Source organism: Petromyzon marinus, chromosome 47, assembly GCF_048934315.1.
Source record: "Petromyzon marinus isolate PM22_M1 ecotype Great Lakes invasive population chromosome 47, UKy_Petmar_22M1.pri1.0, whole genome shotgun sequence".
Lineage (NCBI taxonomy): Eukaryota > Metazoa > Chordata > Hyperoartia > Petromyzontiformes > Petromyzontidae > Petromyzon > Petromyzon marinus.
This window is the reverse complement of record NC_133713.1, coordinates 9,342,529-9,368,350: the sequence shown is the minus strand read 5'-3', so window position 1 is coordinate 9,368,350 and position 25,822 is coordinate 9,342,529. Positions and strand designations below refer to the sequence as shown.

The 25,822-nt window shown below is 52.5% G+C and overlaps 1 protein-coding gene across 3 annotated transcripts; it reads left to right on the top strand.

The window, feature by feature from the left end:
* Positions 1-1,977: 1,977 nt before the first annotated feature.
* Positions 1,978-16,756, top strand: LRRC32 (leucine rich repeat containing 32). 3 transcript variants are annotated; one of them, XM_032971981.2, is made up of 3 exons: positions 1,978-4,473; positions 9,308-9,580; positions 10,533-16,756. In XM_032971981.2, the coding sequence occupies exons 2-3, from the start codon at positions 9,434-9,436 to the stop codon at positions 12,741-12,743; spliced, it is 2,358 nt and encodes a 785-aa protein (XP_032827872.2). In that variant the 5' UTR covers positions 1,978-4,473; positions 9,308-9,433; the 3' UTR covers positions 12,744-16,756. The 3 variants fall into 3 exon arrangements, with proteins under 3 accessions (XP_032827872.2, XP_032827873.2, XP_032827874.2); XM_032971982.2 differs by lacking the exon at positions 1,978-4,473 and adding an exon at positions 4,480-4,621; XM_032971983.2 differs by lacking the exon at positions 1,978-4,473 and adding an exon at positions 4,628-7,489.
* Positions 16,757-25,822: the final 9,066 nt, after the last annotated feature.

Below are 25,822 nucleotides of genomic sequence, written 5' to 3'. Positions count from 1 at the left end.
TCGGCGGCGTTCCAGAAAATATGTCCATACCCTCGGGAACCACAATATCCAGAGAAACATTTCTCTTAGGCTACCAGTTGACGAGTCTGCCCCAGCTACCAGAGGAAGTTTTCCGGCGAGAGGGTACACACCGGGTCGAACAACATCCCTGACCGATAGATGTGGGGAGGACCTTCATCCAGCAGTGGATTGTAACGTCATCAACACCTGGTTCTGAGAGCAACAGGGTGTCGAGAGAGACAGGGGTAGCCGGCGTGGAGAGGAGTTGAACCCAGGTAAGATGCGTGCCCTCTGCCAGACTTTATCCGCAGCAACTTCGCGAAACGGTTCGCCCTATAAAAGAGAAACGTAGGCACGACTAGAAGTGTGTTCAAGGAACTGAGAACCCCTTTAAGATTTGACTGACGACAAAGTGGTTGGAACTGAGATGGAAAAGGTCACAACGTTTAGATAATATTTTTATTGTTCTTTTGGTCTTTCGGTAAAGTCACGTAGATAGGTTCAAATAAAATAACAAAAACTACGACGTTTCGATCGCAACACAAGCGGTCGTCTTCAGGAAAAGGGGGGAGGGGGGTTAGCTTCCAAAGGCAAACTGTTTATAAGGGGTTTGAAATTGGCGCAGTCCAAACTTCTTTCGCACCGTACATAGGCAACCACGCTGATCGGAGGTGCGCCAGAAGGACAACAAACTTAACACACAAAAAGCAGTTATAAATAAATTATGTTGTTAATCTAGATAATTTAAAAGTGCGTAGCTCCATTGGCTTCCTAATATCAGAAGGAAGAGCGTTCCAGACGGCCGCATCACCACAATCACCACCATGTATTTGTTATGTTGAACTTCCTTCGCACCGTACGCAGTAAACCCAGTGCCAGGATGAAGTTAGTGCGGGGCCTGTAGCATGATGCTATAAAGGGGCCCTACATTAAAAAAAAAACACGTAAATATTTAAACACAAAATTTTTTACATGCTTAGTAAAGTCATTGTATTTTTTTATTTGCTATACAGCCAGATAATACGACACATCGCTATCCTTAAACACCCAGTCGTTCGTAAAAGTTGAAGGCGGTATAGTACTATAGTATTAGAGCAAGTGCAGAATCACTGAACCGTAGCTACTACAAAGGGGCCGTCCATAAATGACGTCACGCACCTGGGGGGGGGGGGGTCAGACATTTGTGACGATGTGTGACGAGGGGGGGGGGGGTGTTGAGAAATGTGACGTCACGTAAAAATGCGCAACTTTAAATAAATATAGACAACACGTTCTACTTAAATAGACTTTTTAATAAATGTTTTCTCATACAACATCAGAGTGCAGCGCTACAATGACAATAGTTTAAAGCGATTTGAAGCATGGAAATGTGTGGTTTTTTTGGGGGGGGGGGGGGCAGAGCTTTGTGACGTCATATTTGAGGGGGGTTTGACTTTTTGTGACGCCGTGTGACGAGGGGGGGGGGGGTCAAAAATCGTCCAAAATCGCGTGACGTCATTTATGGACGGCCCCATGTGTAGCTACTACACGTGTGTAGCTACTGCACGTGTTGCTACTACACGTGTAGCTACTACTATGTGTAGCTACTACACGTGTTGTAGCTACTACTATGTGTAGCTACTACACGTGTAGTAGCTACTACACGTGTAGCTACTACTACACGTGTAGTAGCTACTACACATGTAGTAGCTACTGCATGTGTAGCTACTACACGTGTTGCTACTGTAGCTACTACATGTGTAGCTACTACATGTGTAGTAGCTACACATGTGGTAGCTACTACACGTGTAGTAGCTACTACACGTGTAGTAGCTACTACACATGTAGTAGCTACTGCATGTGTAGCTACTACACGTGTTGCTACTGTAGCTACTACATGTGTAGCTACTACACGTGTAGCTACTACACATGTGTAGCTACTACACGTGTAGTAGCTACTACACGTGTAGTAGCTACTACACATGTAGTAGCTACTGCATGTGTAGCTACTACACGTGTTGCTACTGCAGCTACTACATGTGTAGCTACTTGTGCTACTATGATAATCCGGCACTGAGCGAACCGCACCAATCGGAGGTGCCACGACCCCTCTCTCTCCCTCCCTTCAGCAACCCCACGGGGCGGGGTGGGGGAGGCTGTGTGTCCAGGTCGGTGTCAGGCAGCTGCGGTGACTCTTGATGGGCCCAGGGGCTCCGTGACGTTTCTTGTTGTTGCCTTGCGGATTCTTGGTAATATTGAGGGTCGGGGGGTTTTTGTGTTTCGTTTGCTCGTTGTGCTTTTAGCCAAATTCGGTAAGTCGGTGGAGACGCGCAGAGAGGGACACTGAGGTATAGAGAGACACCGAGAGAGAGACAGAGAGACACGGAGACAGACACAGAGACACGGAGACAGACACAGAGACAGACACAGAGACACGGAGACAGACACGGAGACAGACAGAGACACAGAGACAGACACAGAGAGACAGACACAGAGAGACAGACACAGAGACACGGAGACAGACACAGAGAGACAGACACAGAGACACGGAGACAGACACAGAGACACGGAGACAGACACAGAGAGACAGGCAGAGAGACATACACAGAGACACGGAGACAGACACAGAGACATGGAAACAGACACAGAGACACAGAGACAGACAGAGAGACACGGAGACAGACACAGAGAGACAGACACAGAGAGACAGACACGGAGACAGACACAGAGAGACGGAGACAGACAGAGAGACAGACACAGAGAGACATACACAGAGACACGGAGACAGACACAGAGAGACAGACACAGAGACACGGAGACAGACACAGAGACATGGAAACAGACACCGAGACACGGAGACAGACACAGAGAGACAGACACAGAGAGACAGAGAGACATACACAGAGACACGGAGACAGACACAGAGACATGGAAACAGACACAGAGACACGGAGACAGACACAGAGAGACAGACAGAGAGACATACACAGAGACACGGAGACAGACACAGAGACATGTAAACAGACACAGAGACACGGAGACAGACAGAGAGACACGGAGACAGACACAGAGAGACATACACAGAGACACGGAGACAGACACAGATAGACGGAGACAGACAGAGAGACAGACACAGAGAGACAGACACAGAGACACAGAGAGACATACACAGAGACATGGAGACAGACACAGAGACATGGAAACAGACACAGAGACACGGAGACAGACACAGAGAGACAGACACAGAGAGACATACACAGAGACACGGAGACAGACACAGAGACATGGAGACAGACACGGAGACAGGGGGGACACGGAGACAGACACGGAGACACGGAGACAGACACGGAGACAGGGGGGACACGGAGACAGACACAGACCTAGAGACACACAGAGATAGGGACACAGAGACACGGAGACACAGGGACAAACAAGGAGAGACACTTAATAGACAATAGCACGTAGACAGAGACAGACAGAGGGACGGACAGAGAACAAATTGATACAGAGACAGACAGAGAGAGAGGCGGACACTGAGAAACAGAGCGGATGAGAGCCAGACAGAGAGAGACAGAGACACAGCGAGAGACGGACACTGAGAGACAGAGCGGATGAGAGCGAGACAGAGGATGAGAGCGAGACAGAGAGAGACAGAGACACAGCGAGAGACGGACACTGAAAGACAGAGCGGATGAGAGCGAGACAGAGAGAGACAGAGACACAGCGAGAGACGGACACTGAGAGACAGACGGAGCGGATGAGAGCGAGACAGAGAGACACATACAGAGCCACAGCGAGAGGCGGACACTGAGAGACAGACCGAGCGGATGAGAGGGAGACAGAGAGAGACACAGAGAGAGACACAGACAGAGACACAGCGAGAGGCGGACACTGAGAGACCGAGCGGATGAGAGCGAGACAGAGAGACACAGACAGAGACACAGCGAGAGGCGGACACTGAGAGACAGACCGAGCGGATGAGAGCGAGACAGAGCGAGCGAGGAAAAGGAAAGAGAGAGAGAGAGACACGTGGGCAGTCCTCCCCCACACACTCGGGGATGCCAACTCCCTCCCCTCCCTCACCTCCCCGCGCCTCGCCGCTCTCAGTGGGGAACTTCAGGAGCGCGGCGCCGCCAGCGAGCGCCACCATCTCGGCAGGGGACAGCAAAAGGCGCTGCGCGGTTCACGATCGCCGCTACAGCCCGCTGGTGGTGCCAACGGCCGCCGCGATCATCCCTCGTCTGGACGAGAGAGGTGGCGGGGGGGAGAGAGAGACCGACACCCACCGCCAACCTCGACTTGCGTGGAGGGTTATAGTCGGCAGGAGGAGTTACGCCGGACCACCCCCCACTCCACCCTACCCCCCCCCCGCCGGCAGCGGGAGGGTGTTTTACTCTTCGGGGGGGGGGGGGGGGCACGCGAGTGTCAGCAGGCAGGAGACCCTCCCGGGTGCTTTGTTGTCATCGTCAGCCGTGAAGTCTGCAAGTTGGGCAAGTAAGTGGCGAGCGAGCGCACGCACGTGAGAGGCAGAGAATTCCCCTTCCTCATCCTCCTCCTCATCATCCTCCTCCTCGTCCTCGTATCGCCTCGACCAGAGCCGTCAGCGACGAGCGCTGGCGGAATGTCTACACACCGCGCCCAGGTAACGGTTCATTTTTTGAGGCTGAGTCGACCTAGGGGAGGCCCAGCACCGGCTCGGATAATCGTCACTGGTATTGGTGGCCGTGAGCGGTGAATCGAACCCGGGTGGATCCTGTACTACTGCTCTCTCTCTCTCTCACACACACACGCACGCGCTTCTCGTAATCACGATGTTTCAGCCCTGTGTCAATCCAACTGCTGGATTGACACAGCCAGGGAGTTCTTTGGCCATGCTGCACCACGGCTTTGCGGTGCGGGTTCTGTGGGTGAAGGGGGTAGTGGTGCGGGTTATCTGACTAAGACCTCACTCGAAACTCAGGTGGCCGGGGTTCGCTGTACCGCGTGCGGCCAACTGCGCCACACCGCTCCACCGCAGACACACGCGCACAGACTCGAAGAACGCGCGTGGGGCTAACGTGTTGGTCTGTCACGAATGTTCGCTACCCATCCACCTCTATTCCCTGAACTCTCTCAGCCCACACGCTCTCCGAGCGGTGGCGCTGCGGTTCGCACACTGCGCTGCCAGCCTCGGCGAGGCCTTCATCCAGCAGTGGATCGACGCAGAGTTGAATGAACGTCGCGCTCCTGTTCACGGGACCCTTTTTGCCAGTGTCGAAGTGGGGAACGTAAGGATAGCGTTTACCCTTTCTGGCGAATACAACGGGAGATGTGAAGATGGTTGAAAAGGGTCCCATGATGTAGCTGGTCACCACGAGCTATGAATGCTCTGGGAGTGGCATTGTCCTTGTCCTGTTCGTCTTTTGCCGTTCTCTGGTCTGCACACCGGTGGTGAGACGAGGCCGAAAAGAAGGCCGCTGTCTCTGGTGGAGACCAATCAGTTTCAAAGACGATGCCACCATCGACTATCAGAGTCACGTGTTTGTTTGCTTGAATGTTCACCACAAGCACCGTGTGTGTGGTTAACGCAGTCACTTGATTCCTCAAAAAATAATCTATTTGCTGTTTGGACATCTTAACACCCACCTGTTTTATTGCCAGATAGGGTAAAAAAAAATAGATTATAATTTTCTTAACATTGTTTTTATTAGCGCGATGCCATTACCGCTGCAGATACACTTCAAATACAACTTTTTATTTTTCTGTACACATCCCATCAGCCCCGCAACGCCTTCCGGGAGTGACTTATGTCAGCAGCATTGGTTCAATGCAAGCAAAGAACACTCCGGGAGTGGCTTCTATAAATTCAGCGTCTCGTCAGCATGGCCCTAAACCACGGCGTTCTTCACTCATTTTCAGAGGAGGAGGAGAGGGGGGGCCCCCCCAACTTTCGCCGATAAGACATCAGCAGTGTTGTTAACGACACTTAACAAATCACCACTGCGCGCTTTCCATCCGCGTGACTCGCCATCGCGTTGAGATACGTGGCGTGCTCAAACGCCAAAGCGATTGAAAACCTCCTGCGACTGGACTTACATAATTTTCGATGCCACGCGAAATTGTACATTGCCAAAGACGCACGTGTGAATAAGACGGATCGTATCGAACACGAGCGGGAGAGACGGAGAGCAACTGACAGAGCAAAGCACGTGGATAGTCGCCTAAAGGTGGCACCAGCGCAACAGATGAGAAAGGAGCTCTAGAATTACCGGTGCACGTTAAGAGCGTGACCCGTGGCCCATCCACTTGAATTGGCGCAGCAAGAGGCTGGATGGCACGGGTGGCGCATCGGCCACTCATCTCAGTCAGTCGAGCCGTGGCACCTGCTGGGTCTGCCCCGTGACCTCCTGCTGCCAGCGGGCGTTCGACACTTCACGTGGCCTCAACGTGCACCTAGCCTGGCACAAGCGCCGTGGTGGCGTCACCCGCCACTTAGTGGCGAACGGCGGTTGTTGTTGTTGGTGCATCTTCCAATCGTCTCGGTGAGTCAAACCCCATGGCGTCACGCTAAATTTGTTCCGTTATAACTCCCGTGTCGGGCGAGCCTTCGATGCTTCGCGTGGCCACGTGGGTGCACCTGGCCTGGCACAGGCACCGCCACCTGGGTTTGTTGCGTGAGGACAACATCAGCGGCGTGTCGATAGGAATTACCGCATGCGTTGAGTCCAGCGTCACTTTGTTTATGGCGGAGAGCTAAAGGGGAAATGCGAACCGAGCCCCTGGGAAGCTCCCTTGGAAATTTAGGGAAAGGCTGGATTATTAAAATAATGAGCAGCAGCAGCAGCCACGGCACCATCATCATCATTACCATCATCATTACCATCACCATAGTCATCATGATCATTATCAGCAGCAGCAGTAACTACAGTTCCAGGAGTAATAATAATAATAAGCACAAGTTATCAGCAGGAGCCATCAATATTGCACGCCGTTCAATAATAACAACAGAGTATTCATCCCCTTGTCAATCCACCGCTGGATGAAGGTCCTCTGCCTTTCGTGCCAGTCACGGTGCTTGTTTGAACATCCTTCAGCACGCTGCTCGGCCCGCGAGTGTCGCAGTGCACGTTTGGCGACGGTGGATTTGGCTTCCAGGGACCAGTTCATATACCACCTGGCGCACGATGATTATTTATTAGAACCCTTGCGCTTGAACGGTGGTTGTTGGGTTGGCAGCGTTGGGTCGCTTGACGCTGCTGACTCACCTCGACCACCCCCCCACTCCACCCCCAATGTGATCGTATTCTACGTTTCTGAGTGTTTGACTCAGGGAAGCCCTAACATCTCTGCTCGCTTCCTTTATAAAGCGAGGCGCGCGGGGCAGCATCGTGACACGGCGGTTCACGGCGAGCAAGACAGAGCGACGCGACCGGCAGCGAATGGGTGGCTGCTCAACATTCATTTTATTTTAGCTGCCAATTACTTTGGCATGCCTCTTCCCCACCCCCCCATATCACGACGCTGACCGCAGGTAAATTGATGCACGCTTCGAGACGGAGTGAGCTTGTCGTGGCAAGGCTGTTCTTTAAGAGTCGCTGTTAAATGATAGTTGCTATTGAATGGATGTTATATTATGATTGCTATTGGATGCTTGTTATAGGATAGGGGTTATATGATGCTTGCTATATGATGGTTGTTCAAGGATGGTTATTATAGAATGGTTGTCATATGATGGTTGTTATAGGCTGCTGCGGGGTTGCCTCGGTGGGCAGCATGGGGCAGTGCAGCACGTGCATTGTTGTGCTGTACTTCTACGCTCCCGCGACTATCTATGGCGTGCATCTGAGCGAGGATCAGCAGTATAGAGTAAATATTCACTTAAAAGTACAACAAGGAATATGTGTGTGCGTGTGTCCCGTGCTGCTTTGGGGAGCGGTGGTGTAGTGGTTAGCGCACAGGGCTACGAACCCCGGCGAGCCGAGTTCGATTCCAGCTCACTATAGTTGGCCGTCTCGAAGCCAACTGTAGTTGGCCGTGAGCTGGGTCTCCCGTAGGTCGACTCTGCCTCACGTGAGTACCTGGTGCGGTGTTTAATCATCGCCACTCGGGAGACAAAGGCGGCCGGGCGTGGTGTTGGCCACTCACCCTCGTGTGCCGTACCGGCCTGCATAGGTGCTCGCTGACAGCACTTGCCCCAACAATCTGTTAAGGCTACACGGGGGACCTTTGTCTTTGTAGCAACAGCTGTGGGTTTCTGGCGCAGGGGTTGAATGAGGTGCGGTGGTGGTGGTGCCACGAGCAGCATTGGGCTATGGTGACAACTTGATCTTGATTTGCGTGCATGATGGAGGAGGATTAACGCCCGAAACGTCGCCCGTTATATCTCTTTGTTATTATCTTCCTTTTTTAAACGGCAGTGTTGTTTTTGGCGAATGTGTCGAGTGTTGTTGTTGTTGTTAAATTAATCTCGATATAGTGAGTCATCGTAGCTTCACTCGTTAGTTATATTTGTTAAGAGAGGTAAAGTACCCTGCGCAAAACAAGCAGAGGCTTGCCCGGCCAGGTGGAGCGGCTGCAGCGCACCGCGCGCTCTTCCAAGCCGGCTGCTTTTTCCCGAGTTCGATTCCCGGCCACGGCTAACGTCAGTGGGGGTTGGGGGGGAGTGGCGAGATCTACATTAAACCGGGCCCCGGGCCCACGACCCCCTCAACAAACCCCCCACTGACCAGAGTGGTGAAGTATGGCAAAAACACCGCCCACGCAACCACCCGCATCCGTGACCGGCATTGCATGGGGTGGCCTTCATCCAGCAGTGGATTTGAGCGTGGGTTGTAAATCAATATCGATCTTCACACGCATATAACTACTACTGCTGCTGCTGCCGCTAGTTTTATTTTACCAGGCAAAGCTCACTGAGCGATGTAGCGCTTTTCAGAAGCGACCCGGCCATCATAAACGATAGCCGAATTGAAGTGGCTGATCGTGCGGAAACTTCTAGCAGCCAAATACTCCAAACGCGTGATGTTGATTCTAAATGTGGAGGGAAAAACCGGAGGACCCTGAGAAAAATCCACGCGGCCACAGGGGGAGAGAGAGACACGCAAACTCCAAATACACAGCAGGCGTCAGGGTCGGGATCGAACCCACGACCTCCTGCATACCAGGCGAGGCAGTTAACATCTCCAAGCCACCGTGCATGTTACATCTTTTGCACCGTACGTAGCCAACCGTGCTAATCGGAGGTTGCGATATTACATATATAAAACATGAATCACCCAATGGTTCAGGCAACTGATTAATGTCTTGTTTGAACAAAGGATGCCGACCGACCGACCCTGTTGACTTGCAGGTTCATGGAAAGGCAATCTGAAGTGGGAATTGCAGCACCGCTCCTAAGAACGAGGCGCTCGAGAAGAACGGACAGAAAAGAGACGCTCTTTGCTGGAGGAGGAAGAGAGGTGTAGGGAGGAAGACGATGAGGAGAGAAGGAGGAGGGACCATGTGGTTGGTCAGCATCGTTTTGTATCTCCTGGTGACCCTACAAGGTCATGGGGCCACGTTTAGGCCCCGAGAAGACAGCTTCGTGACTGTGCCTGCACTGGACTCCTCCGGCTGCCTGATTGTAAGTTGATGACGACGACGATGATGTTGATGCGTGTACGTATACTGAACTTCTTTCGCACCGTACGTAGCCAGCCGTGCTAATCTTCATGATTACGCATATATTGATAATGACGATGTAGGTGATGAGGGTGATGATGATGTTGATGCCGATGATGATGTGGATGTTAATGTTGATATGGATTTTGATGTTAATGATTATGTTGATTTTGATGATAATGGTGATAACGATTATGATGTTGATGATGATTACATTGAGGATGGCATCCATCCACGTGCTGACCGAGGTCACGGCGTGTGGGTCTTGGATTGGTGAGAGGTCACACGATTAGAATCTCACTTTCGATGAAAATCATCCCTGCGCGTAAATTCTAATTCTTGCACCACACACACGTTCAAACGCCCGGTGCAAAGCCTATCCAGAGAACTTCCGATGAGGATGAAGACCGTTGTTTTTTTTACCATTTAAACATTTGTTAACGCTTGTTGAAAGACCCACCTCTGCCGTTCGTCTCTAACAATATAATAGCGCCAACAGGTGAAGCGGTTGGCTGCATATCTGCGCTTATCGTTGTCATTCCTTTGAGTTTGGTCATTTGGTCTTCAATCTAACGAAAACTAGTTTTAAACTATTCTGCCCGAGCGTACATCGCTTTATCTGTCGTGCGCTGCGAGACACCTTTAGCGACACAATGTGTGCGATCTAAATTACGATCGGTCGGTCGCTCGGTCGACCGGTCGGTCGCTCGGCCGAGCGACAGCCAAGGAGTGCAACGCGTCCACGGGGGAGACGGAGCGACGAGGAATTCAACTTCTCGTGCGGTCCTACAGCAGGTAGCCGGTGTGGAATGTGACGCCTCACGGCGGGACAATGACGACGACGAGAAGGGGGACGCCTCCCTTGGCCGACGACTGACGACCGATTCGTTCGCTCGCCCGCTCTCGTTCCGCAGACGGCGCGGCACGCCTCCTGCCGGCACCGGGGCCTCTCCGCCGTGCCCTCCTCGCTGCCCGGCGACACCCTGCAGCTGGACGTGTCCGACAACGCCATCGCGTCGCTCTCCGCCGGCCCGCTGGGCCGCTACGCCTCTCTGGTCGTGCTCACGGCGAGGAGGAACGGCCTCGACGCCGTGGCCGACGACTCCTTCTCGGGCCTCCGGGACTTGGAGCGGCTGGACCTGTCGGAGAACCGCCTGGGCTCGCGGGCGGACGGCGGCGGCACCGCGCGGTCGCTGGCGCGGGCGCTGTCGCGGCTGCCCGGCCTGCTGCACCTCGACCTGTCGCGTAACGGCCTGCGGGACGCGGCCCTCGGCGGCCTCCTGGCCGAGCTCAACGGCTCGTCGCTGGCGTCGCTGTCGCTCGCCGGGAACTCGCTGCGGTCGCTGGCGCCGCGCGCGTTCGCGTCGCTGCCCTCGCTGGCGCACCTCGACCTGGAGTTCAACGCCATCCACAGCGTCGCGCCCGGGGCGTTCGGCTCGAGGCTCTCGCGCCTCGAGAGCCTCTCGCTCGCCTACAACTCGCTGGCGTGCGTCTCGGCGTTCGGCCTGCCCGGCCTGCGCCGCCTCAACCTGAGCAGCAACGCCATCGAGCACTTCGACAGCGACGACTCGCTGGGCCCCTACCGCCTCGAGTCGCTCGACCTGAGCCACAACAGGCTGCTCACCTTCCCGCGCCTGCCCAGGGACAACGTGCTGCTGCACCTCGACGCCTCGCACAACCGCATCGCGTTCCACTCGCCAGCCGAGGCTCTCGAGTTCCGCTTGGAGGTCGACGGCGGCGGCGGCGGCCCGCCCCGCGACATTCTGGCCGGGCGTTTCCTCAACGTGTCCGACGACGACCTGTCCGGCTCGACTTTCGCGCCCGTCAGCCTCGCCAGCCTGCGGACGCTCGACCTAAGCCACAACGCCGTCGAGCGCCTGCCCCACCGCCTGCTGGCCTCCGCGCCCGCCCTGACCGCTCTCGGCCTGAGCAACAACTGCCTGCGGGACCTCGACGAGGTCTTCAACTGCACGCTGCGCCACCTGGAGACGCTGGACCTGAGCCACAACTCTCTGAAGTCGCTGGGCGGGCAGCGGTCCGACGCCAACGCGGCGAGGAGGGCCTCCCCGTGGCCCCTGTGGGCGAGCATGGGGCCCTCGCTGCGGCGGCTCAGCCTGCGGGACAACGCGCTCACCCGCCTGCCGCCCTCCTTCTTCAAGGAGCTGCGGGCGGTCGAGGAGCTCGACCTGAGCCAGAACGCCGTGACGGCCGTGTGCGGGGCCGGGCCGGCCGGCAATCGCTCTGGGGGGGGTGGCAGGAGCCGGAGCGGCGGGAGCCGGAGCGGTCGCAGGAAGCGGCACACCGGCGGCGGCGGCGGTAGATTCGGCCACGGCAGGAGAAGCGAGGAGTGCGTCCGATTCACGGGCGCCGCCTCTCTGCGGCACTTGGATCTCAGCGAGTGCCGGCTCCGAGCGATCGGAGCCGGCGCGTTCCAAGGCACGGCGCTGACGCACCTCAACCTGTCGTCGAACCTGGACATGGGAGCTCCCGACGCGTCCGGGGCGCCGTCGGGCGCCGGCACGCCGGGGACGCTCCTGCGGGGCCTGGAGCACACGCTGGAGGCGCTGGACTTGGGCGGCTCCGCGCTGTGGCGGTGGTGGCGCGCCGTCGACTTCCCGTCGCTGCGCAAGCTGCGGCAGCTCGACGCGCCCGCAAACAACCTGAGCGCCGTGCCGCCCGGCGTCTTCGCCACGGCCTGCCAGAGGCTCGACGTGCGGGACAACGCGCTGGCGCTCCTGCCGGCGGACGGGCTGGCCGCGCTGTCGGCCACCCTGCTCGCGCTGCACGTGAGCGGCAACCCGTTCGACTGCTGCGCCGTCGACGGGTGGCTCGGGGCGCTGGACGCGTCGCGCGTCGACGTGGCGGACCGCGGCGACGCCACGTGCGTCGCGAGGCCCCCGCCGTCAGACTCGCGGATCGGCGGCGGCGGGGCGGCGGCGGCGGCGGCTGTCGTCCCCCTCCGCAACGCCACCGCCGAGGGGTGCCCCCCGTGGAGCGTGGTGGAGGTGGAGGACGCCGGCCGGAGCCCCGTGGCCACGCTGGTGATCGTGTCGACGATCGTCGTCACGGTGCTGGGCTTCGGAGCGCTGCTGTTGGTCAAACCCAACTTGGTGCCTTTCTTGTAGCGACGGTCGGCGAGGCTGCTGTCTCGCTGCGCGATCCAGCCGGGGCCGGCCGTGGGGAATTCCACATTCGCTCGGTGGGGAGCGTGCCGCTGTCCCTAAGACGTCGGGCCGCGGATTTTCAACCCCGGTTGGTGAAGGCACCATCGGCAGAGCCGCCAATCCGGTGATGGCGACACAGCAGCACCGAACAGCTGCCAATACAAGAAGTGGCGGGGACTTTAAATCCCACAATCGTTGTCGTCGTCGTCGGTCGTTCCTCCAGGGTCCAGTAAAACGAGAACTATTCTGCAATGAGATGTTTCACCACCGTAGCGTGGGCACCCATCTCTGTTGGTAGCCCTGGTGGGAAATTCCACATTCCCATGGCAGAGGCCAGTCTCATTCGTTGGACACCCACTGTTGACCGACCAAGTTGTGGCTTCAAAGCCATGAACCACACGTGTGTATTTAATATTTGTACGTACGTTGTGCGCGCTCGACTTGAAGGCTACGAGGGCATGGGGAAATAATTCCAATTACACTAATTAATTCATGTCAGCTTTTTAAAAAATATTTCCACATGTGCATGTAATTTAAGAATATTTTGTAATAATGTGCCGCCCATTGGTAACCCACCGTTGGATTAAATCCTCCCCCCCCCCCAAGCTGTGGAGGTTGTTTGACCTACTTCACCATAGCGATGCCCAGGAGCAGGAATTCCCTAAGGACGTTAGCTTGCCATGGGCTGGGAATCAAACTCTGGTGGGCAGCTTCAGTGTCGTGTGCTAAAACGCACTTGCCCCATCATGCCTCCCCAATACGTATACAGTATTAATAGAAACAGATGGGCAATTTATGGTTAGGGTTAGCGATTAGTAATTGCTGAAATGTATTTATTATAGTAATTTACTCCTTAATTCTGGCCAAAAATGTCTACTCATGATTCGTTTTTGTATCACAGAGGAAGCTTTTAACGTCACAGTCCGACGTTGCGTTGCATTAACTCCCTGCGTGCACACGCGGCTGTAGTGTGGTCACAGACTCACCTAAGCCAACTGATAGCCGCCGTCATCACTACCATCAACCAGTATCTGTCCACTGCTGGCTGGCCGTCGACCCGTGACACTACCGGCCATCTCGCTCGCGCGAAAAATTATCCGCATCTCATCGCTCCATCTCCGTGGGGGAACGCACGTTCCATCCCCCCCCCCCCCTTCGCTGCTTCGCTCTACAATCGAACCCCTCTTGACGACCACCCCTACGAACGACTGATCACTTAACGACGGGCCTCCATAGAGCCCAGTGTGTTCGCTTATCGACCATTCCCCTGTTAACGACAGGCAGTTGTAGGTACAGTGCATATTAATTAATGCATTGATTAACCATGTTTATTTTAATATGATGTGTTTATAATGTTGTGAGTGTCTTTTTGTGTTAGTATCCATTGTTTAATGGGGTAACGTTCGATGCTCTCGGAACGAATCAAGCCTAGAACGTCTCTTTCCGATACTCACTTAACGACCAAATCACTCAAGGACCGGTTTCGTGGAATCAATTAGCGTCGTTAAGAGGAGTTTCACTGCATTTTCCTTCACGAGACTCATCCATCCATCCATCGGCCTCCCATCGCTTGATTTTTTTTTTGTAGCCGCGACGTCCCCTGGGTCCCAAGCATACTTTGGCCCTCCGAGGCAGTCAGCGTAACGAAGGCTTTGATTTGTTTAACACGCAAGAGTACGAGGAGGCTTTCACGATCAATATCGTTCATCGTAGAGGTTTTTTGGGTGAGATTGCGCTAATATAAATGTGTCGTTAAACCCGCCACCACCCGACATGGTCCATTTACGCTATATAACCCAAAAGAACACCTATATTATGGATGACATTGGTCGCGAAAGCCTGCGTGTTAAACCAATGGAGCGAGGTTTGTCCCGTAAACAAACCGTGCCAATTCGTTACTAGTAGAGCACGCCGGTTGTGTGTTGGAGAGTGAACCCGCAATTGCGAACGTTGTGGGTTTACTCTTCGACACACCGGTGTGCTGAAGTAGTAACAAATTGGGATTCTATTCTATTTTGGATTCATGAGGCGCCTTTCGCTAAGACGCTTGACAACGCTTGCCAACCACGGTAGAAAAATGGCAAAATAAAGGAAGGATCGGTGGGGTAAGTACGGCCGTTAGTAATCGGGTTTGGAAAGGGAATGAGATGTCGCGACAGAGGAAGGGGGCGATGGCGCACGTTTTTATTTTACGTGACAAACCTCACTCATTGGCTGTGTCGGGTGGTGGCGGGTTCAACGGCACGCATTCACGTTCACGAGATCTGACCCAGGAAGAACAGCTCTATTGAGACTTTCATTTGTGTTTTGGCTTCCACCCGAATCCACGACGCAAGTTCCTCCTTTCTCCGGCAAAGCGCCATCGCGGAGTTCTGCGTAGCAAGCCCCAAGGGAGGTTAAGCGGCGGTGTTCGAGCTTAAAAAATAAAAGTTTACAACCATATTAGTGACGACGGCGCGCGGGTTGAGGGAGCTCGTGAACGTCTTCGGGTTAGAATAAGCTAACACGCCTCTTTGCATGTTTGTAATGTATACGTGTGTCCGGCCGGAGAACATCTCCCAGAGAGAGCTTTCCGCCGATTTCAACGAGCGATATGTAGCATACGCGAACGAGGTCAAGGCGTGTTACGTCGATAATTTGACCTATCGGCCCCTCACCCCCACGGTGCTGCTCAATCCTCTCCACCGTTTCCAACAGCTTTAGCATGACACGTGCCCCGTTTTGTTTCTAGAAGTCGTACACACGGACAATGTTGCCCAAGACGATTTTGTTTTGCAAAGGTTGCATTTTTCCTCGCAGATCTACGTTTTTAAACGTCGCGATGCTCGATTTTGCGTAACCGCAATATGATTATTGTATCGTCATTATGAAGGACGCAACCATTGTCATTGTTTTATTGTGTTATTTAAATGCATCAAGTTAATGTCATAAAAACGCTACGGGGGTAGGGGGGAGGGAGGGGGTGAATAATTAAACTATTTAGGTGATGCTGCTGTTGCCCCACTGACAATCATGCACAAGCACCAATAACAACAACAACCAACTCAACACACACTCATCAACAACACTGCCGTAAAATAAAAAATAAAAATCGGCAACATTTCAGGCAGTATACCTTCATAGCACATGAAGGGCTATTGCCCGAAACGTCACCTCTTATATATATTTTTAAGGCCACAGTGTTGTTGACGGGTCATTTTGTTCCCGCTGTTTGTTAATTGTGCGGTGAATATAGACGCCCTGTAGGTCACCGATTCGTCTCGGTGGGTTGCTCGATGACATGGCATTGCTGTCGGCGATGCCACAGCAGCGTTGTCCTTTACACCGAGGACACTTTGAACGTGCTACCCGTGCCCTGCAGGTGTATGCTGCGCTTGTGTATCCATGTGGGGAGCGGTGGCGCACTGGTTAGCGCGCCGCGCGACCGAACCCGGCGAGCCGAGTTCGATTCCCGCTCACGATCGATAACCGTGGCGAATATCTGAACCGGTCCCGGGCCTCCCCGAGGTCGACGCAGCCTCAAACGAGTACCTGGTTCGGTGTGTTAACGTCGCCGCAGTATACCTTCATGTGCTATGAAGGTATACTGCCACAGAGTGCGGTGTCGGTCAACCCACCGCACTCTGTGTGCACCACAGTGCCGGCCTTCATAGATGCTGCTGCTCGCTGCTGACAGCGCTTGGCCCTACCTGGCGTGGTGGTTAAACATCGCCACTGGGGAGACAAAGGCGGCCGGGCGTGGGACTGGCCACATCAACCCCCTCGTGGTGCCGCGCTGGCCTTCATAGGTGCTCGCTAACAGCACTTGCCCCAACAGTTGGTGCAGGCTAAGACGGGGGTTTCTTTGTTATGCGAGTTTGCAATGGTTGTGTGTATTTTTTTTTGTTAGCACTACTACAGACCTCACAGAACACTCCGGATTGAGCAGTTCAGTATTAAACACGGATGCGCCGAAGCATCTCGCAATCTTTAAAGCACGCGTGGTGGTGGTGATGTTTAATGACGTTTCGCGGGCACACGAGCAGCACGCTGCGCGCGATTTATGAGTCGTATCTGAACCCTTGAAAATCGCCGCTCATTGTCGAAACAGAAAGCAAAATGTGGGCCTTAATAAATAAATTAGGGGTAGAGGGTGGGAAGGAGGTGGTGATGATTTCCCGAAAGTTCAATCCTGGTCAAAAGGTTTACTCAGCCCATCATCATCCCTCCAGGGTCGGTGATACAAAATGAGCATCACCACTTGTTTGGGGAATGAGTGCCACTTGAAGGCACGTGCAGTGCCCTAGACATCATCCCTGCTATTAAAATAAACATTTTTTTTTATATTTTACCGAGGTAAAGCCCACTGAGCTATACAGCTTTTTTTTTACAGAAGCGACCTGGCCACAACTTATAGCTCAACGGAGTGGCTCATCATGTGGACACTTACATATCAGCCAAATACTCTAAACGCACATTGCTTCTAAATGTGAAGGGGAAAACCGGAGGATCCCGGATAAAAATCCACGCGACCACGGGGATAAAGAAAGACGCGCAAACACCCAATATACGGGCGGCAGGGTCGGGATCGAACCCACGACTTCCTGCACACCTGGCGAGGTAATCAACATCTCCGAGTCACCGTTGCACCCACGGTGTGCCGGTGGGAATTGAAGTGTTTTAGTTTGTTTTCCCGGCACGCAGCACTCCCGCATGAGTCACAACAAACGCGTCGCCACTCGCGACTGCCACGGACTCCGCGGGGACTTTCCCCTCTCCTCTTTTTAAACCATCCCCGAGGTCTCAAGCACGCACACACGTGCACACACACACACACGTGTGTACGTACGTTGAACTTCTTTGACACCGTACGTAGCCAACCGTGCTAATCGGAGGTGGCCGGGAAAAGGACGGCGGACTGCGCGCGCGGACTGCCGTCGATCTCGACCAAGTATATATCATGCTTCTCTCCACATGCGCTTACAGCCCCCGGAAGCTACTGCCTTCACGGTGCACACGCGCCTTGCGCTCATGTTCACTGTTGAACGTGCACACGCATCAAACCTTTGAGTCCGTCCACTGCTTGGATGAGTGCCCCCCCCCGACCCACGCCGTAAGGCTCGTGGGGGGCTGCTGGACCATACTTCACCCCAATTGGTGATGGCGGAATAGCGTAGACGCGCGAGCGCTGAAGTCCGGCACAACAACTTCATCTTGATTTGAATCTTGATTTGAAGCTTTCGTGACTGCAGGAATCCATACTGTTTGGTTCTTTCGTCATCAGGTGGGAAAGCGCCTGATGACGGACACTTGTGTTGCGCCCTTCTTATTTTATACCTACGTGACTTTACCGAAACAACTTCATATTTAGTGCCTCCGCCAGCCACAGAGACACGCCTGCTGCTGCAGCAGTCCACAACAACCTCGTTCGTGTGCGTGCCTGATGGTGGTCGCCCTTGAAATCATGAATCGAGGCCAGGGCGCTGCTGAGTTTCTGAGATCGGACGAGCTCAGGGGCATTGGCGGGCGATTCGGCCGAGGGCTTTGATGTGGCTACGACTTCACGTGTTGAGTGTAGAACAGGGAGACTGGCCGGTGATGTAAAGGCATTGTATACATTTTTACTTAAAACTTTCCTGACCGCAGGAATTCAAATTCTCGGTTCTTTCGGTAAAGTCACGTAGATAGAAAATAAATTAAATCACGACGTTTCGGGCTCAACACAAGCGTCCGTCATCAGGCGCTTTCCCACCTGATGACGGACGCTTGTGTTGCGCCCGAAACGTCGTGATTTATTTTATTTTATACCTACATGGCTTTACCGAAAAAAACAAAAATTAGGCATTGTGTGTTGTGCGCTCGTACACGTGATGTATCGATATGCGCATGATGCTGCCCCCCAGGGCAATGGGTGAGCCACACCGGACCTGCAATCCAGAAGGTTGAAACAATGGGAATGTTTCTTAAGAAAAGCCCAACCAATGTATGTATATATATTTCTTAAATATATTAATGATTTATATTTTCACCGGGTAAAGCCCACTGAGCTATGTAGCTCTTTTTCAGAAGCGACCCCGGCCACAAACGATAGCTCAATGAATTGGCTCATCACGTGGAAATAGATAGCAAGAGCCAACTACTCTAAACGCGTGATGTTGATTTTAAATGTGGAGAGAAAACCCGGAGGGCCCGGAGACAAATCCATGCGACCACGGGAGAGAGAGAGAGAGACACGAAAACTCTAAATATACCGGAGTCAGGGTCGGGATCGAACCCACGACCTCCTGTATACCAGGCGAGGCAGTTAACATCTTCTAGCCACCATGGCGCCCTCTATATCATCGGAAGGTCACGCGTGGTGGGGTAAACCGTGGGTACTTCGCACGGCTTCCAAGACGTGCGGCCAGCATGGAAGAGGAGGCCAAATACCGCTCAAGAGGAGGAGCAGGAGGGTGGGGGCGGCGGATCTCTTGAGTCGAGAGCATTTGTACCTTTTTACTTTAGCCGTAAGTTATTATGACCCTAGCGTGTACAGTTACTTGCAGTGCAAACACCATTTGTTTGCCATTCGCTAGGTGAAAATTGTCCCCGCGTTGCGCGGTGTGTGCCGTTCTGTGGACGGCAAACAGCAATGGGCAAAAGTTCATGGATTTATGATAATAGGGTTTTTCCCTCTTTTATATGGCAACAAAACTGTTTGTGTTAAGATGTTAAAACACCAAACTGAAACCTTCTTACGAGGATTCATGTCTGCATTAACCACAATACCTGCAGTCAAAATGCAAACAAAAAACATACTATGATAATATATGATGCATTGTCCTTGAAACTGATTGGTCCACACCAGAGACAGCTTTCTTTTGAGCCTCGTCTAAAAACGGTGTTAGACCAGAGGACGCCAAAAGGCGTTCATGGATTTATTGATGTTTTTTGTTGAAATCTGTATCCCACAGCACACATTATTCCTACTTTAACACAACAACAGCCGTTCGCGACTAAGTGGTGGTGATGTCACCACGGCGCTTGTGCCAGGCTAGGTGCACCCGCGCTTCGCGTTGCTCTTCACACGACATCAGCGAGTTGGCCCTCACGTAACAGACGAGTCAAATGTATTTGTGTTGACACTGGCGCAATAGCTGCCACTCAAAAGCGCCAACACATTCACACAAAGATCCCCCGTATAGAGAGCCTTGATCAGACTGCTGGGGCAGTTTACACACCGCACAAAGTACTCTTATTTGAGGCTGAGTCAACCTAGGGGAGGCCCAGGACCGATTTTTATCATTGTCACCGGTGTTGGCCGTGATTGGGAATCGTAGCGCAGCGCGCTAACCGCTATACCACCGCTCCCCGCCTTCATACAGTAACCACACACATAGACAATTCTATACTGGAACCACATCTTTTACAGACGGAACCAGATCACGGATTTTATGTACTTTGTTGAATTGGACCTGGATCTTGTATTTATTCAGGATTTTGGAGATCTTTTTGTGACTCCCGCAATGTAGGGTAAGGTGATGGTTTTGAATGGCTCCTCAAGAGCATCCTTCATGGTTGGAGTGATGGCTTTGCGGATTGTGTAGTCGGAACACAAGATCCAGGTCCGATTCAACACAGTACATCAAATCCGTGATCTGGTTAAGTCTTTAAAAGATGTGGTTCCAGACATACGGTACCCGGGCGTCTACAAACTAAGTTGCCTCTGTGGTAGCAGCTACATTGGAGAAACCAAACGACATGTCTCGGACCGCATCCGTGAACATAAAGCAGACTTGAAACACGGTAGGACGAACACCTCAGCCGTGGCAGATCACTGTTATAATTCAGTGGGCTCACATGACATTGACTTCTCCAAGACAGAGGTTCTCTGTAAGCCATCCGGCTACCATGAGAGAAGGTATAATATTGTAATGTATAGTAGTCCAGTTTATAGCATAGTTATAACGCAACACAGGACAGAGCAGCCCACCTTGGCTGCTTCCTCCTCTCCCCCCCCCCCCCCCCTCCTCCGTTCCGAACATAGATGGACTCGTCCGTCTGAACACAAGCTCGTCATTCTCCGTGGTGTTAATCCCTCATACTAACATCATGCTAATCCCCCAGTTACATGCTAATTTACTGTTGATATGTAAACTGCTGCTAATCCCTCACACCAACATTATGCTAGTCCCCCAGTTCCATGCTAATTTATATGTTAGCTCCTCTCCCCCCTCCCCTCGTCCGTCTGAACATAGCTCGTCGCTCTCCGTGGTGCTAATCCCTCACACCAACATCATGCTAATCCCCCAGTTACATACTAATGTATATGTAAAACTCCTTTGTCAAGGCGCTCTGTTTCTCCCACACAGCTTAAAAGACGCTGTCAAGCTTGGCAGGGTTCACTCAAGCGCTGTCTTCCGGACAGTCCTGTTTCTTCACCTGAGGAAGGCTACTTGTGTTGTGGCCAAAACGTCGTGAGAATTGTATTCTATTATTATTTTATTCTCATTCTACGTGACTTTACAGAAAGAACCCAGAAGATGAATCCATGCAGTCACGAAAGCATTAAATCGATAAATACAACTGTTTACAAATTTTTTAAAAGCAAGTTGTGGCTCTTGAGTTCGTTGCAGCATTCAGATGCAAATACATTTTATTTTGAGTTGATAAAAGGCGCAGGGTCCGCACAGAATCGCTGGTAAAACATTTTTTTTAAATCACTCCACTGCTGGATGAGGTTCCCCCTCACACATCGTGCGGGTCCGTTTGTGGTTATCTGAGCACACGCGTTAAAGTGCAGAACTTGTCCCAGCAAAGTCCAGTCCAGTACCAATAACATAATTTTAAAAAGTATATTTTGTAAGGCCGACTGCGGTATGCATTGTCTCGAGTCTATGTGTACGAGTCTAAACCTGAGCCGATGTGTGGACATCTGCTGGACATATGTGGGAAAAGAGCTTCATAGCTCATCGGATTCCTCCAGTATAAATATATAGTCTGAGTCTGCGTACATGTGTCTGACATGGACGACATGTGTCATGACTGTGTTTGAGTGTCTCTCTCTCTGTGTGTGTCTGTGCACAAGGGCCCCGGGTACTTGCCCAGGAGAGGAAATCCTGCAATGATCCTGACTTCCTCCCCGGGGCTTCCACGTCCATATAACGCACTGCGTGTGTGTGTCTCTCTCTGTGTGTGTGTGTCTCTAGTGGGGGGCGGTGGTGTAGCGGTTAGCGTTACGTTGCGCTATAAACCTGGTGACCCGGGTTCGAGTCCCGCTCACGGCCAACACCGGTGACGATTATCTGAAACGGTCCTGGGCCTTCCCTACGTCGACTGAGCCTCAAATGAGTACCTGGTGCGGTGTGTAGTAAACATCGCCACCGGGGAGACAAAGGCGGCCGGGCGTGGTGCTGACCACCCACCCCCCTCGTGTGCCGTGTTGGCCTTCAATGGTGCTCGCTAACATAACTTGCCCCAAACAATCTGTTCAGGCTTTACGGGGGATCTTTATCTTTGTTTTGCCTCTATTGCGTGTTGCGCTTGTGAGTGTGTCAGTGTGTGTCTGTGTGTCAGTGTGGGGTAGCCAGGAGTGTAGAGCGGTTAGCGCTGCGCTGCGAGCCCGGCGACCCGGGTTCGATTCCCGCTCGCAGCCAACATCAGTGACGATTATCTGAGACGGTCATGGGCCTCCCCTAGGTCGACTCAGCCGCAAATGAGTACCTGGTGCATTCTGTAAATGTTTCCACGAGGGAGACAAAGGCAGCCGGGCGTGGTTGCTGGCCCACCCACCCCTCTCGTGTGCCGTGTCGGCCTTCATAGGTGCTCGCAAACAGCACTTGCACCAACGGTATGTTAAAGCTATACGGGGGATCTTTGTCTTTCTTTGGCCACTCGACACAGTCAATTAATATCGATTTTAAGTGCTGCGTGGATCACTGTCCAACAACTCACGGATTGTCCTGCTCAAGTGTTGCTAAATTGGCCGCGTGACAACTTTATTTAAATCACTTTCGGACCTGGAGCTTTGCAGACTTTAAGTTATAAACGTGTGTTTTTTGGAATATGCGATGCGTTATGTTGACCTCGATTGAACACTCATTTCCTCTATTAAAAACCCATTTCTTTAGAACGACCTTTTGCGTTTAGCTTGCTGTCCTTTCCCCGCACCTCCGATGAGCTCGGTTGGCTACGTACGGTGTGTAAAGAAGTTCAACACACATGCATAGCACAGTGCGCTAACCACGAGGCCACCGCTCCACACAATCTAACTACCGCTTCGCTAAATCAGCGGTATCAGGCAAGCCAACAGCATGAGGTCATGAACCTCTACGTTACTTCCATATCTAGTTCCTCGACGTGCCGACCAAGTCTTTTCGAATCTTCAAATCCAAAACGTTCAGCAAATGACGATAAAACTGGAAACGCATTGGTAGATGGTGACGGCACGCAAAGGTGGAGTGCTGCTCACAAACAGCAGCCGGGCACAGCTCCCATCATGCCTTGCATGCACGTCATGTGACCACCACATTGCATGCACAATGCTCTCAGCCTTGTCGAGAACACCAGCACCGCAGAGCCGGATGTGTGGCCGTATTATTGAGGGTTTACTTGCCCAGCAGCTGATATTTGTGTAACTATTCATATGCAATACAAAAACAAACGTGTTCAGAAAACATTTTTTTTAAAGATGTAATTATCCCCAGGCACCAGGGTGTAAAATCCATATTCTTTGGTTCTTTCGGTGAAGTAACGTAGAATGAGAATAAAATAATAAATTAATAAAATAAAATAACACAATAAAATTCTCACGACGTTTCGGCCACAACACAAGTGGCCTTCATCAGGTGAAGGGACCAAACTGTCTGGTGGACAGCGCCGAAACGTCGTGAGAATATTATTGTGTTATTTTATTTTATTAATTTATTATTTTATTCTCATTCTACGTGACTTTACCGAAAGAACCAAAGAAGATGAATCCTTGCAGTCACGAAAGCTTTACATCGAAATGTAAAATCCAGTTTGCAAATGTGTTTTTATTAACTATCTCTCTTGATTTTCTGTGCTGTAAAGAAGGCTCATTGCTCGAAACGTTGCCTATTTATATACACAATGTGCTTTTATTGAAGCCACCATTGTTATTGCCAAATCCGTGAGTGTGTTTTTTTCTATCATCTGCAGATGGATTCCAGCTCATCCACGCATCGTGCTCACATACGTGCGTGCGCCTGCATGCACGTGTTTCACTGTGGCCATGCAAACCAAAACTATGGATTCTGACGTAATCCGCTGCGGTGTGCGCTCCTTCAACGGAGGAGGAGGAACAGCAAAACGACACGAACGCCCTCTCGTCCTGGCCAGCAGACCCCCCGACGTCGGCATTCAGCTGCTGAACATATTTCTGCAACACGCAGGAACAGACTAAAATGGGTTACACAGTGCGTTCTTTGCATGCGTGCCTGTGCACGTGCGTTTACTTATGAATGTATCTTTGAGACACATACCTCGCTATACAAATTCCCAGCCACGGTCAACACTAGTGGCGAATATCTAAATCGGTCGTGAGCCTCCCCTAGGTCGACTCAGCCTTAGATCTGTACCCGAGTGCGGTGTGCAAACATCAGCATTGGAGAAGACAAAGGCGGTCGGGCGTGCTGCTGGCCACCCACCCACCCCCTGGTGTCTCGTATTGGCCCATCATAGGCGCTCGCTATTAGCACTTGCCCCAACAGTTCGGCGGAGGCTACACGGGGGATCTTTGTCTTTGTGTGTGGCGCTGTCCATCCAAGTTTCGAGTTCCCTTTGCCCCTTCCGGCCCGGGGCACTGGCGAAGCAGGCAGCTGCAATCAACTCGCTTGCACACCCGGAGTTGCTTCCTCCTCGTGCCCTCCTTCCAAATCGTTACGAAAAGTCCACCGCGTACGAACTTTAGAAGCGTGGGAAGAAAAAAAAAGCGAAGAGCGCTGAGCCGGCGCCGCCGAGACCCCGGGTTCCATGCCGGGTTTTACTCAGAGCAGCCGAGACCCCGGGTTCCATGCCGGGTTTTACTCGGAGCAGCCGAGACCCCGGGTTCCATGCCGGGTTTTACTCGGCGTCGCTGAGACACCGGGTTCCATGCGGGGTTTTTAGTCGGAGCAGCCGAGACCCCGGGTTCCATGCCGGGTTTTACACGGCGCCGCCGAGACCCCGGGTTCCATGCCGGGTTTTACCCGGCACCGCTGAGACACCGGGCTCCATACCGGGTTTTTAGTCGGACCACTGAGACCTTGGCTTCCAATCAGTAACCACCGTGTTAAGGAGTTGCAGTAACAGTAATGCTGTAATGATAACATCACGTGGCGTGAGATGTATTCGGTTTTCGCGTTTCTCTCAAAGCACGAAAGGCTGTCAAGACGACGCGATGCTTAAGCTGTGTAAACTTTACAGAACATGTTTGACTTTGAGTGCGGCTTCTTGAATCTTTTGTTTTGGGATTGGATTTTATTTCTGTGAGCTTGCCCGTGTGTTTTCGTGGGGTTCGGTAGCGCAACGGTTTCCGCTCACGACAAATAACGGTGGCGAATATTTTAACCGGTCCTGGGCCTCCCCTAGGCCGACTCAGCCTCAAATGAGTACCCGGTGCGATGTGTAAACATCGCCACTGGGGAGACAAAGGCGGGCCGGGCGTGGTGCTGGCCACCCGCCCCCTCGTGTGCCGTGCCGGCCTTCATAGGTGCTACTCGCTAACAGCACTTGCCCCAAAAGTATGTTACAGGCTACACGGGGGATCTTTGTTTTGTACAGCCCCTTGTGATTTACGGGTGAAATGCGGTTTGTAAGTGTCAATTATCGATACAAATAAAGACCTGAATCTGTGTGTCTCAAACACCTGTTGGGCGCTTCTCGACAAGGTGGAAAGTTGAAATTCAGTAAATACAGTGAGGGAAACAAGTATTTGATCCCCTGCTGATTTTGTACGTTTGCCCACTGAAAAATAAATGATCAGTCTATGATTTTAATGGTAGGTTTATTTGAACAGTGAGAGACAGAATAACAACAACAAAATCCAGAAAAACGCATGTCAAAAATGTTATAAATTGATT

Bases quoted from the DNA above. Each gene is read 5' to 3' on its own strand.
- LRRC32 (XM_032971981.2), top strand. From the start codon at position 9,434: ATGAGGAGAGAAGGAGGAGGGACCATGTGGTTGGTCAGCATCGTTTTG. The intron at 9,581-10,532 runs GTAAGTTGATGA...CTCGTTCCGCAG, and splicing joins ACTCCTCCGGCTGCCTGATT to ACGGCGCGGCACGCCTCCTG.